Source organism: Macaca mulatta, chromosome 7 (assembly GCF_049350105.2).
Source record: "Macaca mulatta isolate MMU2019108-1 chromosome 7, T2T-MMU8v2.0, whole genome shotgun sequence".
NCBI lineage: Eukaryota > Metazoa > Chordata > Mammalia > Primates > Cercopithecidae > Macaca > Macaca mulatta.
This window is the reverse complement of record NC_133412.1, coordinates 167,899,635-167,922,355: the sequence shown is the minus strand read 5'-3', so window position 1 is coordinate 167,922,355 and position 22,721 is coordinate 167,899,635. Positions and strand designations below refer to the sequence as shown.

The window sequence follows — 22,721 nt, the reverse complement described above, 5'->3', positions numbered from 1 at the left end:
TGGCCCAATAGGCATTTGAGTTTGGGATCCTTTCATTGGAAACCCTCATAAAACAAAAAGTAAGGCACCTGTTTTCTTGTACATTAGGGCTGCTCACTCCACCTTCTCAGGGGTATTAGCTCCCATGACTCCAGGGCTGCCCCCTTCTGGGGGAGGCTAATTTTATTGACTCATTGGTGCTTTGTGGGCACCTGCTCACTGGAGAAGAGAAAAAAAAAACAATTTTTATTTCTTGCAAAAATGTAGAATGGAAAATGAAGGTTAGGCGGGCTCATGCAGGCCTGGCTCCTTGACCAGCACTCAGCACGGCTCCTTGTGCCCACCTGCTGTCCTTGGTACGGCTCTAGGACGGGCATCTAGTGAGGGCCAGGTGCAGGGCAGTTCTCCAGGTGGCCTTGGATGATCCAGTTTGCCCCCACTTCTTTCTCATTTGCAGCTCTCAAGAATAACTGTAGCATGGGCTGGGAATGCAATATCCTGAGATAGGGAAGGACTGGCCAGAACAGCCCAGGCTCAGTTCCCACCCTCCCCAGAAACATGGTATCCTTCAACACTTCAGTCCAACAAGTCATGTTGACCCTGGGTATAAAACCCAGTGCTACGGATTGGATATGGTTTGTTTGGCCCCGCCTTGTCGCATGTCGAGATTCGATTCCCAGTGCTGGAGGTAGGGCCTGCTGGGATCCTGTTTGGACCATGGGGGCGGATCCGTCATGAATGGCTTGGTGCCATTTTTGTGGAAATAAGTGAGTTCTCACTCATTTGCTGAGAGCACTGATGTTAAAAAGAGCCTGGTGTAGCCTGGCCAACATGGCAAAATGCCATAAAAAATTAGCCAGGCATGGTGGTATGTGCCTGTAGTCCCAGCTACCCAGGAGGCTGAGGTGTGAGGATTGTTTAAGCCTAGGAGATTGAGTCTGCAGTGAACTGTGATCACAGTACTGCACTCCAACCTGGGCAACAGAGTGATACTCTATCGAAAAAAAGAAAAAAAGAGCCTGGTGCCTCCCTCCCCTCTCACTTGCTTCTGCTCTCCCACCATGAGATCTCTGCACATGATGGCTTCCCTTGTCTTCCACCATGAGTGGAAGCAGCCTGATGCCCCAACCAGAAGTGGATGCCGACGCCATACTTCTTGTACAGCCTACAGAATTTTCAGTCAAATAAACTTATTTTCTTTATAAATTACCCAGCCTCAGGTATTCCCGTATAGCAACACAAACAGACTAAGACACCCAGGGAAGGCTGCCTTCTGGGGTTCCTCAGCTGCTCTGCAAATGGAGCACACACAGATGAGACCCCGTGTATCCCAGGCAGCTTTCCTGAGCCTTGGGGACCCAGCTTGCAAGGAATCCTAGGCTTCTGTTATCCTTTGCTGCCCATCTGTCAGTAATAAGCCCACTTCATGTAACTCGTGTGTGGGTCTCACTGGACTCAGGCAAGTTGGTCACCAGTGCACAGTGAACCTGCTTTGCACCAGATGTAAGATTTGGTCTCAGATGTGCCTGGCCCTAAAGCCTGTGTGGGTCCTTTCTTTTGTGCAGTTGGAAATCCAGGAACATGAGCCACCTGACAGCCAAAGTCACAGTTGGAGGATGTTGGAAACTTACATGGAGGATGATATGGTTTGGCTCTGTGTCCCCACCCAAATCTCACCTTGAATTGTAATAATCCCCATGAGTCATGGGAGGGACCTGGTGAGAGGTAATTGAATCATGGGGGTGGGTTTTTCTCATGCTGTTCTCATGATAGTGAATAAGTCTCATGAGATCTGACAGCGTCATAATGGGCAGTTCCCCTGCACATGCACTCTTGCCTGCCGCTATGTAAGACATGCCTTTCTCCTCTTTCACCTTCCACCATGATCGTGAGGCTTCCCCAGTCATGTGGAACTGTGAGTCCATTAAACCTTTTATTTAAAAAAACCACCTGGTCTTGGGTATGTCTTTATTAGCAGCATAAGAACAGACTAATACAGTGGGTACAGACAGTTACAAATACCCGCTGTGTGTCTAGACTGGGCAAAAAAAATCTTTAGGACACTCATTTTTCCCATTCTACTCATTAATAGGTGGCCCTAAAGCAGGCTTTGTCTGTAGGCTGCAAAAAGGTGTTGCTCATATTTTTCTCAGCCCCACACATGAATTAAGGGACCAATGCCACTCCCCTGCCCTGCTGGTCACACCAGCTTAACCTCTTTTGGGATCATGGGGGCAAGTGTGTTTAGCAACCTGCTGCTCAACATGTAGCCACCCTGCCGGTAACCTCAGCATCACTGGGACCTTGTGAGAAATATGGGACCTCAGGCCCCATCCCAGACCTGTTGAATCAAAATTTGCTTTCTAAAAAGACACACAGGGAATTTGTGCATACAGTAAAGTTTGAGATTCATTAATTTAGCAAAATGGATAAGACTGGAAAGCAGCTCACCTGCTTTCTAGCTCAGTGAGCTGGAGCACGTCTCTGAAATTCTCTGATCCTCAGCTATGAGAAGGATTGAATCATTAGAAGTTGCCTTTTTTAAAAATATTTACAAAATATAGGTACAATCCAAATATAAGCAATTTCATATGGTTCAACAAAATACTCATTTTGTTGGATTGTTGTGATAATTCATTTAAAAATGAGATAAAAGATAGAAAGCATTTGGTACATAGTGGGTGTTTGCTCAATGGTAATTACTGCCTGTGTGCAGGGAGAATAGCCTTAATCACCTTACCCCCATGGGTTCCTGTGAAAACCAAGCAAAAAAACCCAGGTATATGCAACTTTTCATTTAACTGGAGTCTATAATAGAAGGTCCCTGCTGTGTAGGCCATTCTGTTCCCTCTGAGTCACCCAGCATGTCTGAGGGGGTGTTATCCCAGTGGATTTACAATCTTCCCCAGAAAAAGCATGCTTCCCGTTTCCATGTGGAAAGTCATCACCAGGAAGGGCCGACTGAACTCAGTGCCTGGAGTGGGTGAGAGGTCAAGGTCTGGGTGAGGCCTGGGGGTGAGCTGAATGCTGGTGGCTGCAGCAGCTTCAGAGCCCTTCTCATCCAGAGTCATCATGGCCTTATGAGTGACCTGCAAGGAAAATTCTAGAATCATCAAGCCACCCCATAGGAAGGACAAACCAGGCCTTTATGTTGGGACCAATTTTTTTCTGTTCTGTTACTTAACCCCATATGTATCTATCTACTCACTTACCCAGTCAGTGATTCTTCTATCTACTCTTTAAAAAATTCACTATCCATCTACTACTCTTACATACTTCTGCCTGACTGTTGTCCATCCATCATTGATCCATTCAACCAGCCAGCCAGCCAACCATACTCCACACCTCTCAACCATCTACTTACCTCTGCATGCACCACTTATGTATTCATATACCTGTCCATGCACCACTCACTTACCCACCCATCCACGCATCATCCATGCACCCTGCTACCCATGCATCTTTCTATCCGTGATTCCAGCTATTCACTATTCACCTATTCATTCATCCAATCACCAGTCTCCCCATCTATATCCATTTTTATGGCTGGCATCTGCACTTTACTGGTTGCAGTATATTTTGAATATCACACCAGCATCTATCTGTCTATTCACCCATTTCTCCATCCATTCATTCATGTATTCATCCAACCACTCTTTCACCCAATCATTATTGACTTAATCTTTCATTCACTTCATTTTGCTAATTTATCCTCACTCATTCAATCACTCGTTTATTCATGAGTTTATTCTGTGTGCATTTATTGAGTACCGATGCTGTGTACTCCACTGTGCCGGGGATGGTAGGGATAGAAACATGGATTTGACTGACTTTAAAAAAGCTCATCATTTGATCGGGAAGATAAGACAGGTAAAGAAAGCAAGAGTGGAAAGTTATCAGGAGAGATTTCTTTCTGCTTTGAGTGTGGGGGTGAAGGATAACAACAGAGAAACCTTCATGGAGGAGGTAACATTTGTGCAAGGCCTTGAAGAATTGATATAACTTGAATATTCAGAGATGGGGGAGAACATTTTGGGTGGTTTGAAATTAAAAAGTCTGGGCTGGGCGTGGTGGCTCACGCCTGTAATCCCATCACTTTGGGAGGCCGAGACGGGCGGATCATGAGGTCAGGAGATTGAGACCATCCTGGCTAACACGGTGAAACCCCATCTCTACTAAAAATCCAAAAAAAAAAAAAAAAAAAATTAGCCAGGCGAGGTGGCGGGCGCCTGTAGTCCCAGCTACTCGGGAGGCTGAGGCAGGAGAATGGCAGGAACCCGGGGGGCGGAGCTTGCAGTGAGCCGAGATCGCGCCACTGCACTCCAGCCTGGGCGACAGAGCGAGACTCTGTCTCGGAAAAAAAAAAAAAAAGTCTGAGCCAAAGTCAGAAGGTGAAAACTGTGGGGGCATGTAGGATACCGTGAAGTTCAGTTGAGCAGGATGCTGTGAATAGTAGGAAACATAGTCTGGACAGGAGGGTGATGACTAGATCATGGAAGACTGGGAAATCTTCAGTTCCCTGAGGACCAAGCTGTTCCCCATGTTCCCTGTCAGTTCCCCCACCTTTTTTTTTTTTTTTTTTTTTTTACATAACTTGTACTTTAGGTCTAAAAGCAGGAATGATCTCTCCAGGAAGCGTCCTCTGCACTTCCAACCTGGGGACACAATTTGCATATCTGCCTTCCCTTTCCTTATTTCCTTTGAGATCCCCAGTGTCTTGACAAAGCAGGTGGCAGTCGCAGAATCAACGCAAGGAAGCAAATAGCAACTTGCAAAGTTAAAAGAAATAGCGTCTCCTGTCTTTAAAGAGGTCCTGGACATCTCCCTCCAGTGTTCATCAAAAGACACTGAGACGCCTTCTGAACACACCGACCCCAACCTACTTTAGAGATGTTCAGTCCAGGCTGCCCAGGGAAGCCTCCACCCACAGTCACTTGTGGGAGGAGCATCTCCAGTCTGTAGGTTCTAGAAATGGAAAATTTGGGGAAGTGGAAATCGAGTTCTCTGTGGAGAGACAGAAATTGGGTTGCAGTAAAGATCCTGAAACAGCCTCTCACCTTCTTCCCTGCTTGGGGTCCCTCTGACCCACACACCCGCTCCATCCCATTCTCGGAGGGGCAGTGGGTGTGAGCTTTCTTTTTTTTTTTTTTTTTTTTTAGGTAGTTTATTTATTTATTTTTATTTTTTTTTAAATTTATTTATTATTATTATACTTTAAGTTGTAGGGTACATGTGCATAACGTGCAGGTTTGTTACATATGTATACTTGTGCCATGTTGGTGTGCTGCACCCATCAACTCGTCATTTACATCAGGTATAACTCCCAATGCAATCCCTCCCCCCTCCCCCCTCCCCATGATAGGCCCCGGTGTGTGATGTTCCCCTTCCTGAGTCCAAGTGATCTCATTGTTCAGTTCCCACCTATGAGTGAGAACATGCGGTGTTTGGTTTTCTGTTCTTGTGATAGTTTGCTAAGAATGATGGTTTCCAGCTGCATCCATGTCCCTACAAAGGACACAAACTCATCCTTTTTTATGGCTGCATAGTATTCCATGGTGTATATGTGCCACATTTTCTTAATCCAATCTGTCACTGATGGACATTTGGGTTGACATACCATGCTCATGGATAGGAAGAATCAATATCGTGAAAATGGCCATACTGCCCAAGGTTATTTATAGATTCAATGCCACCCCCATCAAGCTACCAATGACTTTCTTCACAGAATTGGAAAAAACTGCTTTAAAGTTCATATGGAACCAAAAAAGAGCCCGCATCTCCAAGACAATCCTAAGTCAAAAGAACAAAGCTGGAGGCATCACGCTACCTGACTTCAAACTATACTACAAGGCTACAGTAACCAAAACAGCATGGTACTGGTACCAAAACAGAGATATAGACCAATGGAACAGAACAGAGTCCTCAGAAATAATACCACACATCTACAGCCATCTGATCTTTGACAAACCTGAGAGAAACAAGAAATGGGGAAAGGATTCCCTATTTAATAAATGGTGCTGGGAAAATTGGCTAGCCATAAGTAGAAAGCTGAAACTGGATCCTTTCCTTACTCCTTATACGAAAATTAATTCAAGATGGATTAGAGACTTAAATGTTAGACCTAATACCATAAAAATCCTAGAGGAAAACCTAGGTAGTACCATTCAGGACATAGGCATGGGCAAAGACTTCATGTCTAAAACACCAAAAGCAACGGCAGCAAAAGCCAAAATTGACAAATGGGATCTAATTAAACTAAAGAGCTTCTGCACAGCTAAAGAAACTACCATCAGAGTCAACAGGCAACCTACAGAATGGGAGAAAATTTTTGCAGTCTACTCATCTGACAAAGGGCTAATATCCAGAACCTACAAAGAACTCAAACAAATTTACAAGAAAAAAACAAACAACCCCATCAAAAAGTGGGCAAAGGATATGAGCAGACATTTCTCAAAAGAAGACATTCATACAGCCAACAGACACATGAAAAAATGCTCATCATCACTGGCCATCAGAGAAATGCAAATCAAAACCACAATGAGATACCATCTCACACCAGTTAGAATGGCGATCATTAAAAAGTCAGGAAACAACAGGTGCTGGAGAGGATGTGGAGAAATGGGAACACTTTTACACTGTTGGTGGGATTGTAAACTAGTTCAACCATTATGGAAAACAATATGGCGATTCCTCAAGGATCTAGAACTAGATGTACCATATGACCCAGCCATCCCATTACTGGGGATATACCCAAAGGATTATAAATTATGCTGCTATAAGGACACATGCACACGTATGTTTATTGCAGCACTATTCACAATAGCAAAGACTTGGGTGTGAGCTTTCTAAAAGGCATACCATCACCAATTCACGTCAGTGTGGGAAGGGGGTTGTAACTACACTGACATGGAAGCCCTACAATGACAGTGTCATTCTCATGTGATAATAGCAGGTGATACAATGATGTTCCCAGGAACCCAGAGCGGGCACACCTTGCCTGTTCTGGGGATCTGTCAAGCCTTCACAGAGCAAGTGATAGCTCTGCTATGCCATGAATAAAGAATAAGAATCCCAGAGAGGGCTGGGTCAAGAAAGGGCACGTCAGGACGAGGAATTTGCACACACAAAAGCCCAGGGCTGAGGAACAGCCTGGCAAGTTCAGGAAACTGCAGGGAGCTCAGTAGGTTCCAGGAATAAGCATGGGGGAGTTGGGAACACAGAAAAAAAGGCCGAGGAGGGAGAAGGCTGAGACTGGGAGAGGCCAGAGCACCAGGCTCTTCAACAGCGTAAGGGGCCAAGGGAGCCCATTTGTCATTGTGTCTGCAGCAGAGGTGGGACTTGGGACCAGCCTCCAGACTTCTGGGCCAGTGCTCTCTCCAGTCCTTCCTCCCCAGAACCCAAACTGATATCTTCAAGGATGCAATAACAGTGCCCTGGAGAGTGACAGAGCCCTGAGGGGGAATAATACCATGGAGGTGACAGCATCCCAGGGGGTAACTGTGTCCCTGTGGTGACAGTGCCATGACAACGTATTCTGGGGGTGATGATGCTATGGGTGGAAGGTGATAGTGTCCTGAGGGCAATAGTGTCTTGGAGGGGTGACAATACCTGTTGGGTGACAGTGTCCTAGAAATAACAGTGACTGGGGAACGACAGTGTTCTGGGGTGTGACAGTATTCTGGGAAGGTGACAATATCCTGAGGGATGACAGTGTCCTGGAGGTGAGATGTCCTGGGTGATGTGACAGCATCGTGGTGGATAACAGTGCTCTGAGCAGGGACAGTGTCCTGGGGTGACCGTGCCCTGGAGGTGACAGTGTCCTGGGGTGATAACGCCCTTGAGGTGACTGTGCCCTGGGGACACTTTACAGTGGCTGAGGGAGAAGGTGGGGCCCGGCCTTCCTGGGGCTCTGCTGTGTGCGGGCTACCTGGTCCTGAGCAGACTGTCCCACTTAATCAGTGTTTCAGGCAGCAAGGCATCTTCCAGCTGCCTCATCTTGCCCCTGTTGGGGAAGATGAAGAAGGTGGTGGTGTTCCCAGCATGGTCCATCTGCAGCACAGAGCATTGCAACTCAGGGTCGTGCAGGAAGCGGTGGCTGGCCTTCTCCTTCATCATGGGCACCCACACAGCCCTGTGCTCATCTACAAAGAACTCCTTTGGGCTGGTGGCACGTGAGTCAAAGGGTTTCATCCACTCAGCTGAGGGGAAGAGCAACACAAATGTCATCCTCACAGAGAACCGAGAACGGGCTTGGGGTCACCCTTCTGGCAGCTTGTGGGAGTGGGGAAAGCACCTTGGATGCTGGAATCTTGGAGTCCACACTCAGGAAGCCAAGTCCCACTCAATAACTCACTCCTGAGAGGTCCCTTAGTACCTGTGTGGCCCTGGGGCTGAGCCCGGAGCCTCCCTGAGCTTCTGTCCTCATTTGAAAATGATCAATACTATTAGAAACTATTACAATAGTATAATAAGATTATAATCACATAAACACAAATGCTCTCTCATCTCCTTAATCTCTCCTGGAGGTGGTTAATTTTTAAGAAAAAATGTAGCCAGGTGCGGTGGCTCAAGCCTGTAATCCCAGCACTTTGGGAGGCCGAGACGGGTGGATCACGAGGTCAGGAGACCGAGACCATCCTGGCTAATGCGGTGAAACCCCATCTCTACTAAAAAAAAAATACAAAAACTAGCCGGGTGAGGTGGCGGGTGCCTGTAGTCCCAGCTACTCGGGAGGCTGAGGCAGAAGAATGGTGTATACCCGGGAGACGGAGCTTGCAGTGAGCTGAGATCCGGCCACTGCACTCCAGCCTGGGAGACAGAGCGAGACTCTGTCTCAAAAAAAAAAAAAAAAAGAAAAAGAAAAAATGTTATCACTGTGGCACAAGCTTCTTGAATGTAGGTGTGGATTTGAAGGCTGGGTTCTGCCTGGCTTTGAAATCTAGGGCAAGTTACCCCACTTTGCGTCAGTTTCTCATCTATCAAGTGGACACGATATCTATCTTGTTGGGTTGTGATGAGAATTAAAATTAAATATGCGCAGAGCCGGCATGTTAATAAGAACTTTGTAGTCAATATATGTGTGTGTATGTGTAACCATGCCTACAAATAAACACCATCAACAGTCATAGATGCATATTTGAGTGACGCCTCACTGGCTCAGGCAAATAAGCTTTTTTCTTTTTAAAAAATCTGTTTTCTCATCTGTAAAATGGGAACATTGATCTTAGGCATATCTGCTAAGATAAGACTGGTCTGTTTCACCCAGGTGAGAGTCAAGAGAGATTGTGGGGTACACACACTTTGAGATCTACAGAGCACTGTACGAATGTGAGGACTGAGTTCACCTCCTGAGTCCTGAATGAGAACAAGGGGATAACAACAAGCGTCCCCTGCCCGCCCCCAAATGGCCACCATGGCATCATGTGGTCTATTAAACTAAGTCAGGCATTAACAGCGGTGGATTGAATGTCATGACTGTATTGTTTAAACACACACAATGGTGGGGACATGCAGCCTGTTCACTGTCTTGGAAAAAATTAAGGACTTAAAAAAAAATTTAGGACTCTTCCTGCTCTAATCCATGCCTCCTAAGGCCTGCCAGAGGAAGGAAATTCAGGTTCCTTAATACAGTGGTGGCTTCTAGAGTTACTCAAAGGGGAGCTCATAGTCTTCCATTAGCAGAATCACCTGTGTGAGGAAGGGAGGTGAGCTTCTTCAAACGCAAGGTCATGGGTCTTGGACTTACCCCACTGAAATCAGAATCACTTAGGATAGGTACGAGATACCTGCATTAAACAAACTCTCTAGAAAGTTCATATGCACATTAAGTTTGAAAAACTCTTCTTTAAACACAAACTCTTCCAGTGTCATTAACATGGAGAAGGAGATGAGTTCCGTGTTACTGGAGGCATTCAAGTAGAGACATCAAGAACTCAGGGGCAGACACTCACTGAGTGTCACCTATATCTAAGTCAGGAGGGGACACTTTCCAGCTGCTGAGAGGGGTGGGGCTCGGGTGTGGTTGGAACCTGGGTTCTGGGATTCTGGGAAGGAGGTTTGCATTGGGCACACACGCTCTTACCTCTGAGGAGCATGTGATTCACCAGAACTGCTGTGGTTTCACTGCTGAGGTCCTTCTCCCAGGCCCCAAGCTTCCCCTGGGTCTGCTTCTCTATGTATTCGTCAATGTGTTTTTGGGCCTCCTCTAGGCTCTGGTTGGCCCTTGTGCCCAGGCCACTGAACCTGTGCTGGGCCATGGTCAAGAGGAGCCGGGGACCCTGCCCAGGGAGCCTGAGCATCAGATCCCAGAAGCCCTCCTGGATCTCCGCCTCAGGCACCACAGTGAGGTTGAACCCCAGGCCCTCCAGGAGTTTGGTCCTGCTGGCCCCTGGGGCCCCCCGAGAAAGCATGGCCAAGGCCAGGGAGAGGCTCACCGGGGAGAAGAGAATGTTCTCTCCAGGGGCGTTCACAGCCAACTGTCTGTAGAGTTTGAAGGCAAAGTCTATGTTGCTCACAGAGATTTTGTGGCAGGGCAGGGCAGGCCCAGGGCTGCTGTCCTGGGGGCCAGAATGGATGAGATCCGAAGCTTCTTGGTCAACCAGAGCCACACAATGAGCCCCAGCCATGAGCACAGTGACCAGCGGCCACCACCAAGGGGCTTCCATCCTCTGGGGTCCTTGGTCTGAAAGCAGCGTGGCAGAGAGGACAACAATGTCAATGGTAATGATAACGATAATGTGTGATATTCACAAAGTGTCTGCCCTGTGCCAGGCACCCAGCAAATACTTCAAGGCTCTCCTTGCCTCTCCTGGGGGCTCCCTTCCCATCCCCTCCTCCCCACTCCACAGCTTCCTGCTCACAGACAGACATGGGGGATCTCTGGACAAAGTCAGAGCCCCTCGTCCAGAGGACCCTTCTATGAATCCTGGCTGCGCCACATCCCAGATCTACGACCTTGGGTGATCCACTTAGCCCATCTGAGCCCCACTTCTTATCCCTGACCTTAGACTTGCAGGAAGCTTGTAAGGAGAGGAGGGCTAGGAGGTGCCTCATGGTACAGCAAGGAGTCCAGGGCTCTGCTCGCATAAGCCCAGCAACCTTAGGCAAGTGGCCTTGCCTCTCAGGACCTTGGCTTCCACTCTGTGGGATGCTGCTAAGAATCCCCACATCACAAGGCTACAGAAATTCAAAGTGTGCACAGAGCACACTCAGCCCAGGAGCCGGCACAGAGAGCCCCAGGAGTGGCAGCAGACTTGGGGCCTCCCTTCCAGTGGTCTGACTCAGCAGGCCTCCGTGGAGTATGGAATCCATTTTGGCAAGGATCTGAGCTGGTCCTGGGCCCCACTTAGGGAACCACTGTGATACTTTTAACAGGAAAATCAGATGCGTTCACTCCCTGCTAGAGACTTCCAATGGCCCTATAGCAACCAAGAGAAATCCTGTGTTTCTCACCACACCTTAGGAGGCCCTACATGACAGGGCCCTGCTAGCCTTTCTCGCATCCTCTTTTTTTTTTTTTTTTGAGACAGAGTCTTGCTCTGTCACCCAGGCTGGAGTGCAGTGGCGTGATCTAGGCTCACTGCAACCTCCACCTCCCAGATTCAAGTAATTTCCTAGTAGGGACACGGTTTCACCATATTGTCCAGGCTGGTCGAACTCCTGACCTCAGGAGATCTGCCCACCTCGGCCTCCCAAAATGTTGGGATTACAGGGATGAGATACCATGCCTGGCCTCTGACCTCCTTCTGATCATCCTTTCCCTCCCTCCCTCTGCTCCAACCATCCTGGCCTTCTTGCTAGTCTAGAGCTTACCAAGCTTCTTCTTCCTGCTCAGGACCTGTGTTCTTGCTGTTGGCTGCCCGGAGCAGCCTTGCTCTGACCCTTTCCACAGCTCACTTCCTTCCTTCACTCAGTTGTTGGCTCAAAGGTCACCTCCCCAGAGAGACCCCACCTCTGCCCTTGCCACCCTCACCCTGCCTGGTTTTTCTGATGCCCATCTGGCATGATAGGACATGTTTGTCTGGTTTCTCCACTAGAAGACAAGCTCCATGAGAGCAGATACTCTGTCTCATGCATGGTTCATTCCTAGCGCTCAGCGCAGAGTGCTCTCTCAGCAATATTTGTTGGAAAAAAAATCGTTCATGGGCTAACCTTTGGGGGGCCTCCTTCTAGGGCTTCTGCCTTACCTAGAGCACAGGCGTTTTCCTGCCTCTCTGGGACCTAACACTGGACCATTCCTAGCTTTCTCTGCCACAAGTGCTTGGCCTCACATGTCCGCTCTAGGCTTGGGTTAATAACTGACAGAATCGACCATCATCACAACCCCTTGTCCTGCCTCTGATTTTCCATGGGACCTTGGGCAGCCCTGGGCCTTTCTGAACTTGAGCTTCCTCATCTGCGTAAGAAACAATCAGCTCAGCCTCAGCCTCAGCCTCCAGGAAAGCCTCTGTTCCCTGCGATTTACTTATTGACAGAGAACCAACTATCTCCATTTACCCATTTGCCTGGTAATCTGCTGTGGTGAATATCTTGGTTTTGCTGAAGTTTGTACTTTCATTGTCTTGTCTTTAACTTTCATTCATTCACTCATTCATTCATTGAACAAACATAGACAAAACGTCTGCTGCATGTCAGGACTTGAATTGTACGCTGGGGACACAATATGAAAGAGACACAGTGGTTCCCTTGGGGAGGCTCGGGTCCTGTGGGACAGACAGGCAGAGATCTGCGCAGGGTGGTGTGTGCTGCATGGCCAGGCTGGTGACAAGCTGTCTCGGGTCCAGTGTTCTGTCCATGTTCGCATTCTCTAGGTGGGGTTCCATTGTGCCCTGCTGGTGAGGGTGTAGTTGGAACCTAGCAGCAGCAGAGGCTTCCTCTGAGGGCCCACAACCATGGAGCTTTTGAGCAGAAAGGATGCCCTGGTCTAACCTGGGCCTTGGACAGACAGGAACACTGAGGCCCCGAAAGACGCTCATTCATGTACTTGCTGACTCACTCACTGAATGAATATTCAGCAGTCAGGGCAACAGGGACTGGCAGCCTGGGCCCTGCCTGGAAAGAACATGCCAGTGATTGCAGGGAAATGCGGGGAGCTGATTACAGCTCAGTGAGGAAAGGACGATAGCATTTAGAGGCGAACCACAAAGGGTGAATGAGGAGCCTATAGGAGGCATGGAAGGTAGAAGTTCCTGGAAGGCTTCCTGGAGGAGGTGGCACCTGAACTGAAACTGGAAGATGGAGCAAGAGAGAGGCAGGAAAGGGATTTGGGGGTTTCAGCAGAGGCAGGAGCATGCTTGAGGCCATGGAGGCAGGGTGAGTCGGCACCACTCCAGACTGTTGCCTATATGCACAGCTCCTGTTGCACAGTGGGCACGTGAGTGTGTGTGTGTGTGTGTGTGTAGGTGTGTGTAGCATGATGATCTAACTTGTGGCAAGTTCAACAAGTCAGCTGGGGAACTGGGGATCTAGCCCCACCCACAGCCCCCAACTCACCTGAAAGTGAATGCTTTCCGTGAGCTTTTGGAGGAGCTGGGGGAGATTCGGCAGGTTTAACGGCCCTTGAAAAACTGCGTTCCTCAGGGAGGGTTGTGATGGGCTGGATTTCTGGGAATAACTCAGACTGAATAAGGCTGCCCTTGGCTCAGTGTCCACCCTTGGCAAAAACCAGCAGAGGAAAACAATCTGCCCTCCATTAGGGTTATGTGGAAATCCGTGTGTGGAGAAGAACGTGGGTTGTGCCCTGGAATTGTGACGGGTGTCCTGGAATTGTGGCGGGTGTCCTGGAATTGGGGCCGGTGTCCTGGAATTGTGGCGGGTGTCCTGGAATCGGGGCGGGTGTCCTGGAATCGGGGCGGGTGTCCTGGAATTGGGGCGGGTGTCCTGGGTGCAGGTTCCACCACTTTTGTTGTGCCTGACACTCCCAGGCCTCAGTTTCCTCCCCCGCCCTCCTTACTGCTCAAGGTTGACAGGAAAGTTAAGCCTAGTGATATACATAGAGGTTCTAGCAAAAGGCTGAGCAAATCGGAGCGATGCTCCGCCCTCCCCTGGTCACATGCTTTTGCCCAACACACATTATGGACACTTAACTGTTGTGTCAGACACTGTGCTCATCACAAGAAAACAGAGACGCCCAAGTCAGAGTTCTTGCCTCCAAGGAGCTTGAGTTACGGTATTTTTAAATGTCATAATTGCTTTTTCATTCGGGCTCTAATACCTTTTAAGTTGTAATGGCTAGTTACAATGTAATGATTGCTTCTTTGGGAAAGTCGATAGAACTTTCCCCTTTCATGCAATGTGAACAGAAAAGTTAATATGTACTCAACAGAAAGAGTGTTTGCAAAGCCTTAGCGAATCAAATGCTTTGTCTTTCCTGAGCTGGCTTGGAGGCAGGGATGGCACAAGAGGACCTGCAGATTGAGTGCAGATAAGATTCCCAGGAGATAATGGGTCTGAGCCAGAATTAATTTTCTTCCAGCTTTGCTTGTTATTACTATATTTTTGCTCTGCTTATCCACTGTCTTGACATCAATAGCCACACGGTCACCTCTTGTTGACTTCCTAAAACCTTCAATTCTTGATGTTCACATCACGGATGGCACCACAGGGGTCTATTATGAGATTCATTGTATTCATTCATTCACTCATTCATTCATTCATCATGGAATGCTTACTGCATGTGAGGATGATGCATTAAGTACTGGGGAATAAGGCAAATCCTGCCCTCAAGGATTTTTTTTAATGGCTTTATTGAGATATAATTTATATATTATACATTTCACCCACTCAAAGTGTGTCATTCAATATGTTTAGTATATTGACAGAATTATATGGCCATCACCACAATCAAATTTTATTTATTTATTTATTTATATTTCAATACGTTTTGGTGGAACAGGTGGTATTTGGTTACATGAATAAGTTCTTTAGTGGTGATTTCTGAGAGTTGGGTGCACCCATCATCCAAGCAGTGTACACTGTGCCTTATTCATAGTCTTTTACCCCTCACACCCCTCCCACCCTTTCTCCAGAGTCCCCAGAGTCCCCAGAGTCCACTGTATCATTCTTGTGTCTTTGCGTCCTCACAGCTTAGCTCCCACTTATAAGTGAGAGCATACAATGTTTGGGTTTCCATTCCTCAGTTACTGCACTTAGAGCAATGGCCTCCAGTTCCCTCCCAGTTGCTGTGAATGCCACTATTTTGTTCCTTTCATGGTTGAGTAGTATTCCATGGTATATATAGACCACAGTTTCTTTATCCACTCCTTGACTGATGGGCATTTTGGCTAGTTCCATATTTTTGCAGTTGCTAATTGTCCTGCTATAAACGTGTGTGCAGGTATCTTTTTTGTATAATGACATCTTTTCCTCTGGGTAGATACCCGAGAGTGGGATTTCTGGAGGATTTTTTTTTGTTATGGAAAAATGCAAACCTATAAAAAAATAGAGAGAATGGTACAATGCGCCCCTGTATGCCCATCAGCAGCTTCAGTTCTTTTCAATATAAGACCAATATCATTTTTTGACACCTTCCAATCTCTTTCTCCCTGTGGAATATTTCAAAGCAAATCCTATAAAATATTTCATTTTATGTACAAAAATTGGGAAAAAAATCTTAATTGTAATAGCATGTCACACTTTTAAAAACAATAATTTCTTAATGTTATCAAGCCATTGTTTCCCTAACTGATTCCTAATCATTTTTTCTTTGAATGTCAAGTGTCTTCTGTACTTTCTTTTATTAACATCACAGTCTTTGCATCAAGATACATAGCAATGATAGCAGATTTCTTTTTAAAGCTTAGTATTAAATAGTAAATATCTTTCCCCATTTAAATTTTACATTACTCTGACAAGAAAAAACACACTAAAACTCAAGTTACTTCAAGCGTGGACACACTTCTATGATTAGCCGGGCTGCTTAAGAGTTGGCTTCATTCTTTCTGCTATGTAAGCAGATTCAGGCCCTAGAAAGATGGGACCAGGTTATACAATTGTTTTGAAAAGTGTGCTACAAAAATGGATGGCCTGTTATAAGCCAGGATACAAAGTAAGGATGGGGGTAAGGGAGGTACATTTTCTTCAAGAAAAAAAGCAAATTTCTCAAGAGTTCCACTTCATAATTTTCCCAAAATGGTTGGGGTAAAACCTCAACATGAGGTTCAAAGTACCATCTCTGTGGGGTTCGGTAGTTGCTTTGCCAAGGAGGGTGACTGCTGAGGAGGGGATGGCTAAGTTTTACCGTGCCCCATCCTCATCTAGGAGAATGGAAATAGAAACTTTATTGTCCAGCGGGTGTGAAAGTGGGCTGAAGTTGGTTGGTACTAAAATCTCTAAGAGTTTTTTCTAGAAACAGACAACTCAGACTCCTCCTCTTACTTTAGTGAAGAAGTTATTTTTAAAAAGCACCTGGTCTGGGCACAGTGGCTCATGCCTATAATCCCAGCACTTTGGGAGGCCAAGGTGGGTAGATCACTTGAGGTCAGGAATTTGAGACCACCCTGGCCAACATGGTGAAACCCCATCTCTAGTAAAAATACAAAAATTAGCTGAGTGTGGTGGTGCACACCTGTGGTCTCAGCTACTCAGGATGCTGAGGCAGGAGAATTGCTTGAACCCAGGAGGCAGAGGTTGCAGTGAGCCGAGATGGCACCACCTCACTCCAGCCTGGGTGACAGAGAGAGACTGTCTCAAAAAATATAAATATAAAAATAAAATAAAAGCACTTGGGAAGTTCCTCCTCCACCCCTCAGATGGGAAGGCTCAGAGAAGGGAGTCATCAGTACAGTCACCTTCTCAGCTGTAATGGAATTCCTGAAGGTTGGAGACCCCACAGAAGTGGACAAAGGCCACTGTCACCATGAGGACATGGAAAATCTGCTGAGACTGGAACCATATGTCAAATTTTCCCGGAAAGACGCGCTCAGGAATTTGAGCAGCATAAAGGCCAGCTCTGGTGATGTACATCACAGCCATGAGGCAGAACCAGCCCATCGGGCCCACCGTGGTGGCCTTGACAAAGCCCTCAGCAATAGTAGAGTGCATGGTGGGCACAATGCCACTCAAGCCAAATCCCAGGAACACCCCTGCCCTTGTCTGCCGGTGCTTAGGAGTGACAAACCGGTCCTGTTGTCACAATGATGGCAAAGATGCTCAGGACACAGACGATAGAGGGGTAGATGAGCTGTGGCTGTGGGAAGCAGTAAAAGGAGTAACAGAGGCAGGGGACGAAGCTCCTTGTAAGCAGTGGAGCAATCCCCGAATAGTACAGTTTGGAAAAGGTCCGAGAGACTTTCTCTGAATGACAGTAGACAGTGTGGACGAGCCAGGAGAAGCTGAGGCAGAGCACTGCACCCACAAAGAATATCCCCCAAACCACCTTCTCCTGTAGAGGGGCCGTGAAGTACATATTTGGTCTGAGTACGGTCAATATTTCCAAAAAGAGAAACAGCACGAAACCAAGCAGATGGGTCCAGATGTTGCCAGTTTCTGTATGGATATAGAAGATGCTCCTGGAGCAAGCCCAGAAGGAGGACATGGGTTGTCTATGGCCATATAGCAGACAGTCATTGTCCTTCAGCCAGTCAGGGAGCCCATCATATTGATGGTGGCAGCAGCTTGTCTGCAGCTGCCACTGCGGGGATGCCAGCAGCACTGGGCAGGGGACGGGGAATGCACGGCCAGGGTTGCATGCTCTGTGGAGCCAGTTGGGGCTGGTAACAGTAGGGAGCCCCGTCCCCTACTGAATTGGTGGGGTGGGACCCCCCATGCGTTCAGGTGCAGCTGCAGCCTCCCATCCTCAACTCCAGACCCAGGTATCTCTGTGCTCTTGGGGACCCAGGAAGTCCCTTGTTCCCGCAGGTTTTAAAGTGCCTGCTCCCACTCCCGGTGTCCGCTCCAGTGTGGAGCAAAGTTGTGGCCAAGCCCAGGTGCTGTCACAAGCCAGCTGGATGTGTGCACAATCAGGGCAGTACTGACATGCCAGCCCCCTGCCACCTCAGCACCCTCCGGACTTTGTGTTCCGACAGGCACAGGAGGGAGGCCAAGGGGATGCTGAGGGTGGCTCGAGGTGGGCCTGCAGGCACCTCTCAGCACAAACAGCCTGAATGCTGTGGACAGCATGTTAATGGCAGGAGGCAGACAGTTTCCTGGGCTGAAAGGGGTGGATCCCCAGTGAAGCCCCACCTTCAAGCCAGGGACAGCCTGAAGCCTGGGGACTGGGCTGCCAGTTCTGGGTGGGGTTCTGTGGTGCAGAATGAGAACTTACGGTGCTTTTTCTGGGCCTGCCCATGACCACCCAAGGACCAATTAACATGCACTTCCTCCCTTCTGAACCCATGAAATTCCTGGGCTCAGCCAGACTCCAAAAGATGTCAGGACAACCTGCCTGTGGAAAGCAGCTACCCACTGCAACAAGAAGGAGAGGAGAACTGATACGTTCTGGGGAGCCCAGACCTAGGGGCTCCCCAAGCCAGGGCTGTGACACCCTCTTTGGGGCTCTTTGGTTCCTCGTGTCTCCAAGCTTTTGGGTGCCACCAGGTTCCCCTTGTTCAGATGTGGGTGCCCCATAACGGAAGCCACGTGTGGTACATCTGGTCCAGCCACAGCCTTGCATGGAGCCAGCACCTGTACCAGTGCTTAGAGCGGCCCACCCCGCCACAGCAGCCAGTATGCCTGGCTGTGTGCAATGGCCAGACCCTGCGCTCACTCACTCACACACCCATTGCTGCTCTGCGCCTGGCTCGCCAAGGGTGTGGTGGGCTTGCAGGGGAAGTGTCAGTACCCACACCTCCTCCTCTTCTTCCCTGGGCACTGGGCATGTTTGCTCTTCTTCAGCTTTGGTTGGGTTGGCGATTACCCATTTGCCCTTCTCTTGTAGCAGGGGTCACAGTTCAGAGTTCAACCAGTTCCATCGTGTCAGTTTCCTTGTTACTGGCAGGAGCCCCATTCCTGTGCCACCACAGACCCTTTGTGAGAAGACATCTGGCTGGTACCTCAATACCCTGCAACTTCATCTTGGGGAAAGGTTGGGGTTTCTCAGCCCCAAGGAGCAGAGATCTCCCTGCGATGGTGGAAAAACTGGGCTGATGGGCATGAACCAGATCATGGTGCCCCACACTACATCCCATGGCACTGCAAGTGGCCTGCAGCAGAGAGACCCTGATCCTCAGTGTCCTCCCCATGCCAGAAGAGGTGTGTGACCATGACCCTAATTGTTTTTTTTTTTTAATAGTTGGTTTGTTTCAATTAGGATCCAAATAAGTTCTATACATGACATTTAATCTCTCTCTCTCTCTCTAATTGAGGTAAAATTCACATTACCTAAAATTAACCATTGTAAAGTGTTCAATTTGGTGACATTTAGTACATTCACATGTTGTGTAACCATTACCTCCGTTTGGTTTCAAACTATTATAATCACCCCTAAAGGAGATTCCTTACCCATTGAGTAGTCATCCCCATTCTTTCTCTCCTTTAACCCCTGCCAACCGCTAATCTGCTTTCTGCGTCTGTGAATTTACCTGTTCTGGATGTTTTACATAAATGGAATCATATAATACGTGGCCTTTGTGCCTGGCTTCTTTCACTTAGCATAATGTTTTCAAGGTTTATCCACATTGTAGCATTTGCCAGTGCTTCACTCCTCTCAAACAAAGCTGGGTTTATTAAACTCTCTGAGCAAGGGAGAACACCATCCTGGCAGTGCAGCAAAATCTTGAAAGAGGGTAGTTAAGGGAAATACAGCGTCTCATGGGCTGGAGTTACTCTATGGTGGTTTCTGAGTGATACTTCTAAAGCATGGCCAGGATTTGTAAACTAAGTGAGTAGTCAGTGTTCTTATCTATAAAACTCATTTTGAGTCTGTGTGGAGTCACTCTTAGAAGCATTTTCTGTGGCTTTGCCTTCGAGCACATAGGTCTGAACATGCTGCTATCAATACATTCTGGATGTAGGCAGTACATGTAACAAGTCATGGTTGGGTATAGTTTACCTGTTTTGCATATACTGGTTCAGTTTGCTTTACAAATTGTGATTTTTGTTTCATTTTTTTTTATTGTGGTCAATAATTTTGCCCAGAGAGGATGCTCTGGGTATCTGGGGAGAGGATGGGCATCAGGAAAGGGCTGTTGAAATGCACAATGGTCAGTGGGGTTTTCTTTGTAGAGAATTGAAGCTTAATTCCTCTGTGCCCTTCTTGGCCACATCAATCACAGCCCTTAGCAGCACCTGTGGGCCCAAGAGGGTGTCATGCGTGTTTTTGGTGTGGCAGAGGCTGTAGGCAGTGGAGCAGGGTTGTGGAACCCAGCCAGGTCTTCGACATGTGTTGTTATTATGATTCTTTGTAATCCACCTGATGGTCCTCTAGAGTAGATGTTCTCCCATCATTCAAGAGCAGAGGCAGTAACAGTGATGCCAGGTAATTTGGCCAAAGTCATGTGACCAAGATCTGAACTGGACTTTGAAGGTTTGCCGACTTGAAAGTCACCATGGGGAGCTGTGTGGCGAGAGGAAGGGCTCAGAGAAGAAAGGAGGAGTAGACAGGAGAATCAGCTGCATGGAATTTGTGGACATTGTTTCCCCATTTCCCAGCTGGTAGATCTATGTAAAATGGATGTTGAGCAAGTGGAAGGAACCCTTTTAGCAATATATGAATCATCCCGTGTCTTCAACCTCAATGCACCATCCCCTATTCAACTTCAAAGTACCATCTTGTTTCCAGACACCTTTATCACCCATCAGCTCCTCCTATTATGGCTCCTTGATGTCCCCGGCCTGGAATATGAAAATCCCATCATTTGAATGACTCTCTGGTCAATATTTTCAGATATACTCATTTTTCCTTATGTCAGCCACTCATGGTCCCTCTGTCCTGTAGCCGGGGGAAATTTTGGCTCCAGTAGCCACTTGCAGTCTGTCCCCTTTTTGTCTATGTCTGAACTGCCGAGTATACCTGGAATCACACACCTGTACAGGTTAGTGACACAGGTGTCTCCAGACCCCACGGGACCCTTATTAGTGCCTGCTAGAACATCGAGGTTTCCTGATGTGTCCTCATCTCCCCTCCTCCAGACTTCTGGGTTTTTTGCTTCCCCATGATGGACTCAGCAGATAACATCTCTTTCTATGGCACAGGGAAAATTAGAAGTCATTTGGCAGGAGTGTCCTCACATTTTTGATGAGAAGAAATCCTGAATTCCATCCCTCCTGCCCAAATTTTCCAACTGAACTTCAGATCCATAGAGCCCATTCTCTATTGGACTTCTCTTCTTAGATGGCATTCAGGCATCTCCAACTCCACATGTCCACATCAGGATTTATCTTCTTCCTGCACAAAACGTTATTCATAATCCTTAGCTCATAGAACGGCATGTGGATTTCAGTTCCCCAAGTTTCCAACCCAGCAACTTGGGTACCGTCTTTGCTTCCTTTCTGTCCCCCACACAATCAACCATGAAGTCTCCTCAATTCTGTCTCATAAATATCTCTCCAATTAGTCTCCTTTCCTCTCTGTCCTCTCCCAGTTCCTAGCGAAGCTGAAACTCTTGGTCATTGTGTTCTCTTCTTTTCACCAAGTCCACACTCAATACCCTATCCATTCTTCCCTGCTCAGCCAGGGAGGTCTTTCTAGTGAAATCTAATCATAACGCCTCCCTGTGTATAATATTCACTGTGGCTTACCACTCTTTCAATAAACTCTGAGATCCTTAACATGGTTTCCAAGGCATGTTCTTGTTCATGTTTTTCTCTTTAGCTCCACAGATGACCATGGTTCCCTCAAACATCGGTCATCCAGACCATAGGATCTTCTTCTAGCTCCATGGCCACACCGCACTCCCTCTCCTTTTCTGCTGGCACGTCTCCCTGGTGTCTCCTCTTCACTGTACAGGATTTTGCATTTGAGGACAGTTCTTCTAGGAGACCAAACTTGACTCTTCTAGTCTGGAGTTAGTTCCTGCCCTCTCCGGACATCCTGTACCCCACTCCTCAGGGCTGCTGTCACGCCCATGTTCAGTTTTCTGTCTTGTTCGATAAATTGAACATTCTATGAGGGCAAATTTCAGGTCCACTTTCTTTACCTCGGAATCCCCAGGGGCAGCTCAGGGCCTGCACTTGGAGGGTTGGCAATTCGCGTGGGCTGAATGAGAGAGTAAGTAGGTGTCTTTTATTGATGTCAGTGCCTCTCAGGCTTGGACTTCACTTCTGGGTAGTGAGGGAGGTAATAAGCCAGGACAGGGGCTGGCTTGTCCCTGCAGCTAGTGTCAGGAAGCCATTTAAGGGCAATAGTTAGTGATCAGCAGGTGGATGTGCCCTCAGCTCCCAGGGGAGGGAGAAGAATGAAACTAAGCCCCACACTCACAGATCTGGGGCCCAGATGCTCCCTTAAGGGAGGAACTCAGTTGTCAGCCAGCAATTTCCAGACCGAAGTCACAGAAGGGAATGAACCCTGGGCTGTGGTAAGGCTCCTTAGACACCTGGACTGAGGCCAGGAGGGACTGGGGACAGGAGTTGGGCATGTCAGAGCCTTGTCTAATGCTATGTCATCTGGCTCCAGTCAAGGGACGAGAAGCCATGCCAGCCTGGATGAGGAGTTAGTTCACATGGAAAAGATCATCTCAGGAGTTTTTAAATTGCTGTCAAAGGAACGTTCAGACTCCGGAGCAAGCATTTCAGTGACTTGCTGACTTCTTACACACGGATGCACACAGACATACACACTCTATCATGGTTTTCACCTTACAGGTGAG

At 47.7% G+C, this 22,721-nt stretch overlaps 1 protein-coding gene and 1 pseudogene across 2 annotated transcripts; both read right to left on the bottom strand.

Annotated features, from left to right (window-relative positions):
• Positions 1–1,935: 1,935 nt before the first annotated feature.
• LOC720619 (putative serpin A13) lies at positions 1,936–14,161 on the bottom strand. 2 transcript variants are annotated; one of them, XM_015144427.3, is made up of 5 exons: positions 13,471–14,161; positions 10,061–10,660; positions 7,907–8,177; positions 4,863–4,983; positions 1,936–3,068 (listed from the first exon to the last, which is right to left on the bottom strand). In XM_015144427.3, exons 2-5 carry the CDS (start codon positions 10,641–10,643, stop codon positions 2,859–2,861), a joined length of 1,185 nt encoding a protein of 394 aa, XP_014999913.2. In that variant the 5' UTR covers positions 10,644–10,660; positions 13,471–14,161; the 3' UTR covers positions 1,936–2,858. The 2 variants fall into 2 exon arrangements, with proteins under 2 accessions (XP_014999913.2, XP_028707626.2); XM_028851793.2 differs by lacking the exon at positions 13,471–14,161 and adding an exon at positions 11,791–11,916.
• A 2,445-nt stretch (positions 14,162–16,606) lies between these two features.
• On the bottom strand, positions 16,607–19,101 carry LOC702190 (adiponectin receptor protein 1-like; annotated as a pseudogene).
• Positions 19,102–22,721: the final 3,620 nt, after the last annotated feature.

Bases quoted from the DNA above. Each gene is read 5' to 3' on its own strand.
- LOC720619 (XM_015144427.3), bottom strand. From the start codon at position 10,643: ATGGAAGCCCCTTGGTGGTGGCCGCTGGTCACTGTGCTCATGGCTGGG. The intron at 8,178-10,060 runs GTAAGAGCGTGT...TCTTCCCCTCAG, and splicing joins GAATCACATGCTCCTCAGAG to CTGAGTGGATGAAACCCTTT. The intron at 4,984-7,906 runs GTAGCCCGCACA...GTCTCTCCACAG, and splicing joins GACAGTCTGCTCAGGACCAG to AGAACTCGATTTCCACTTCC.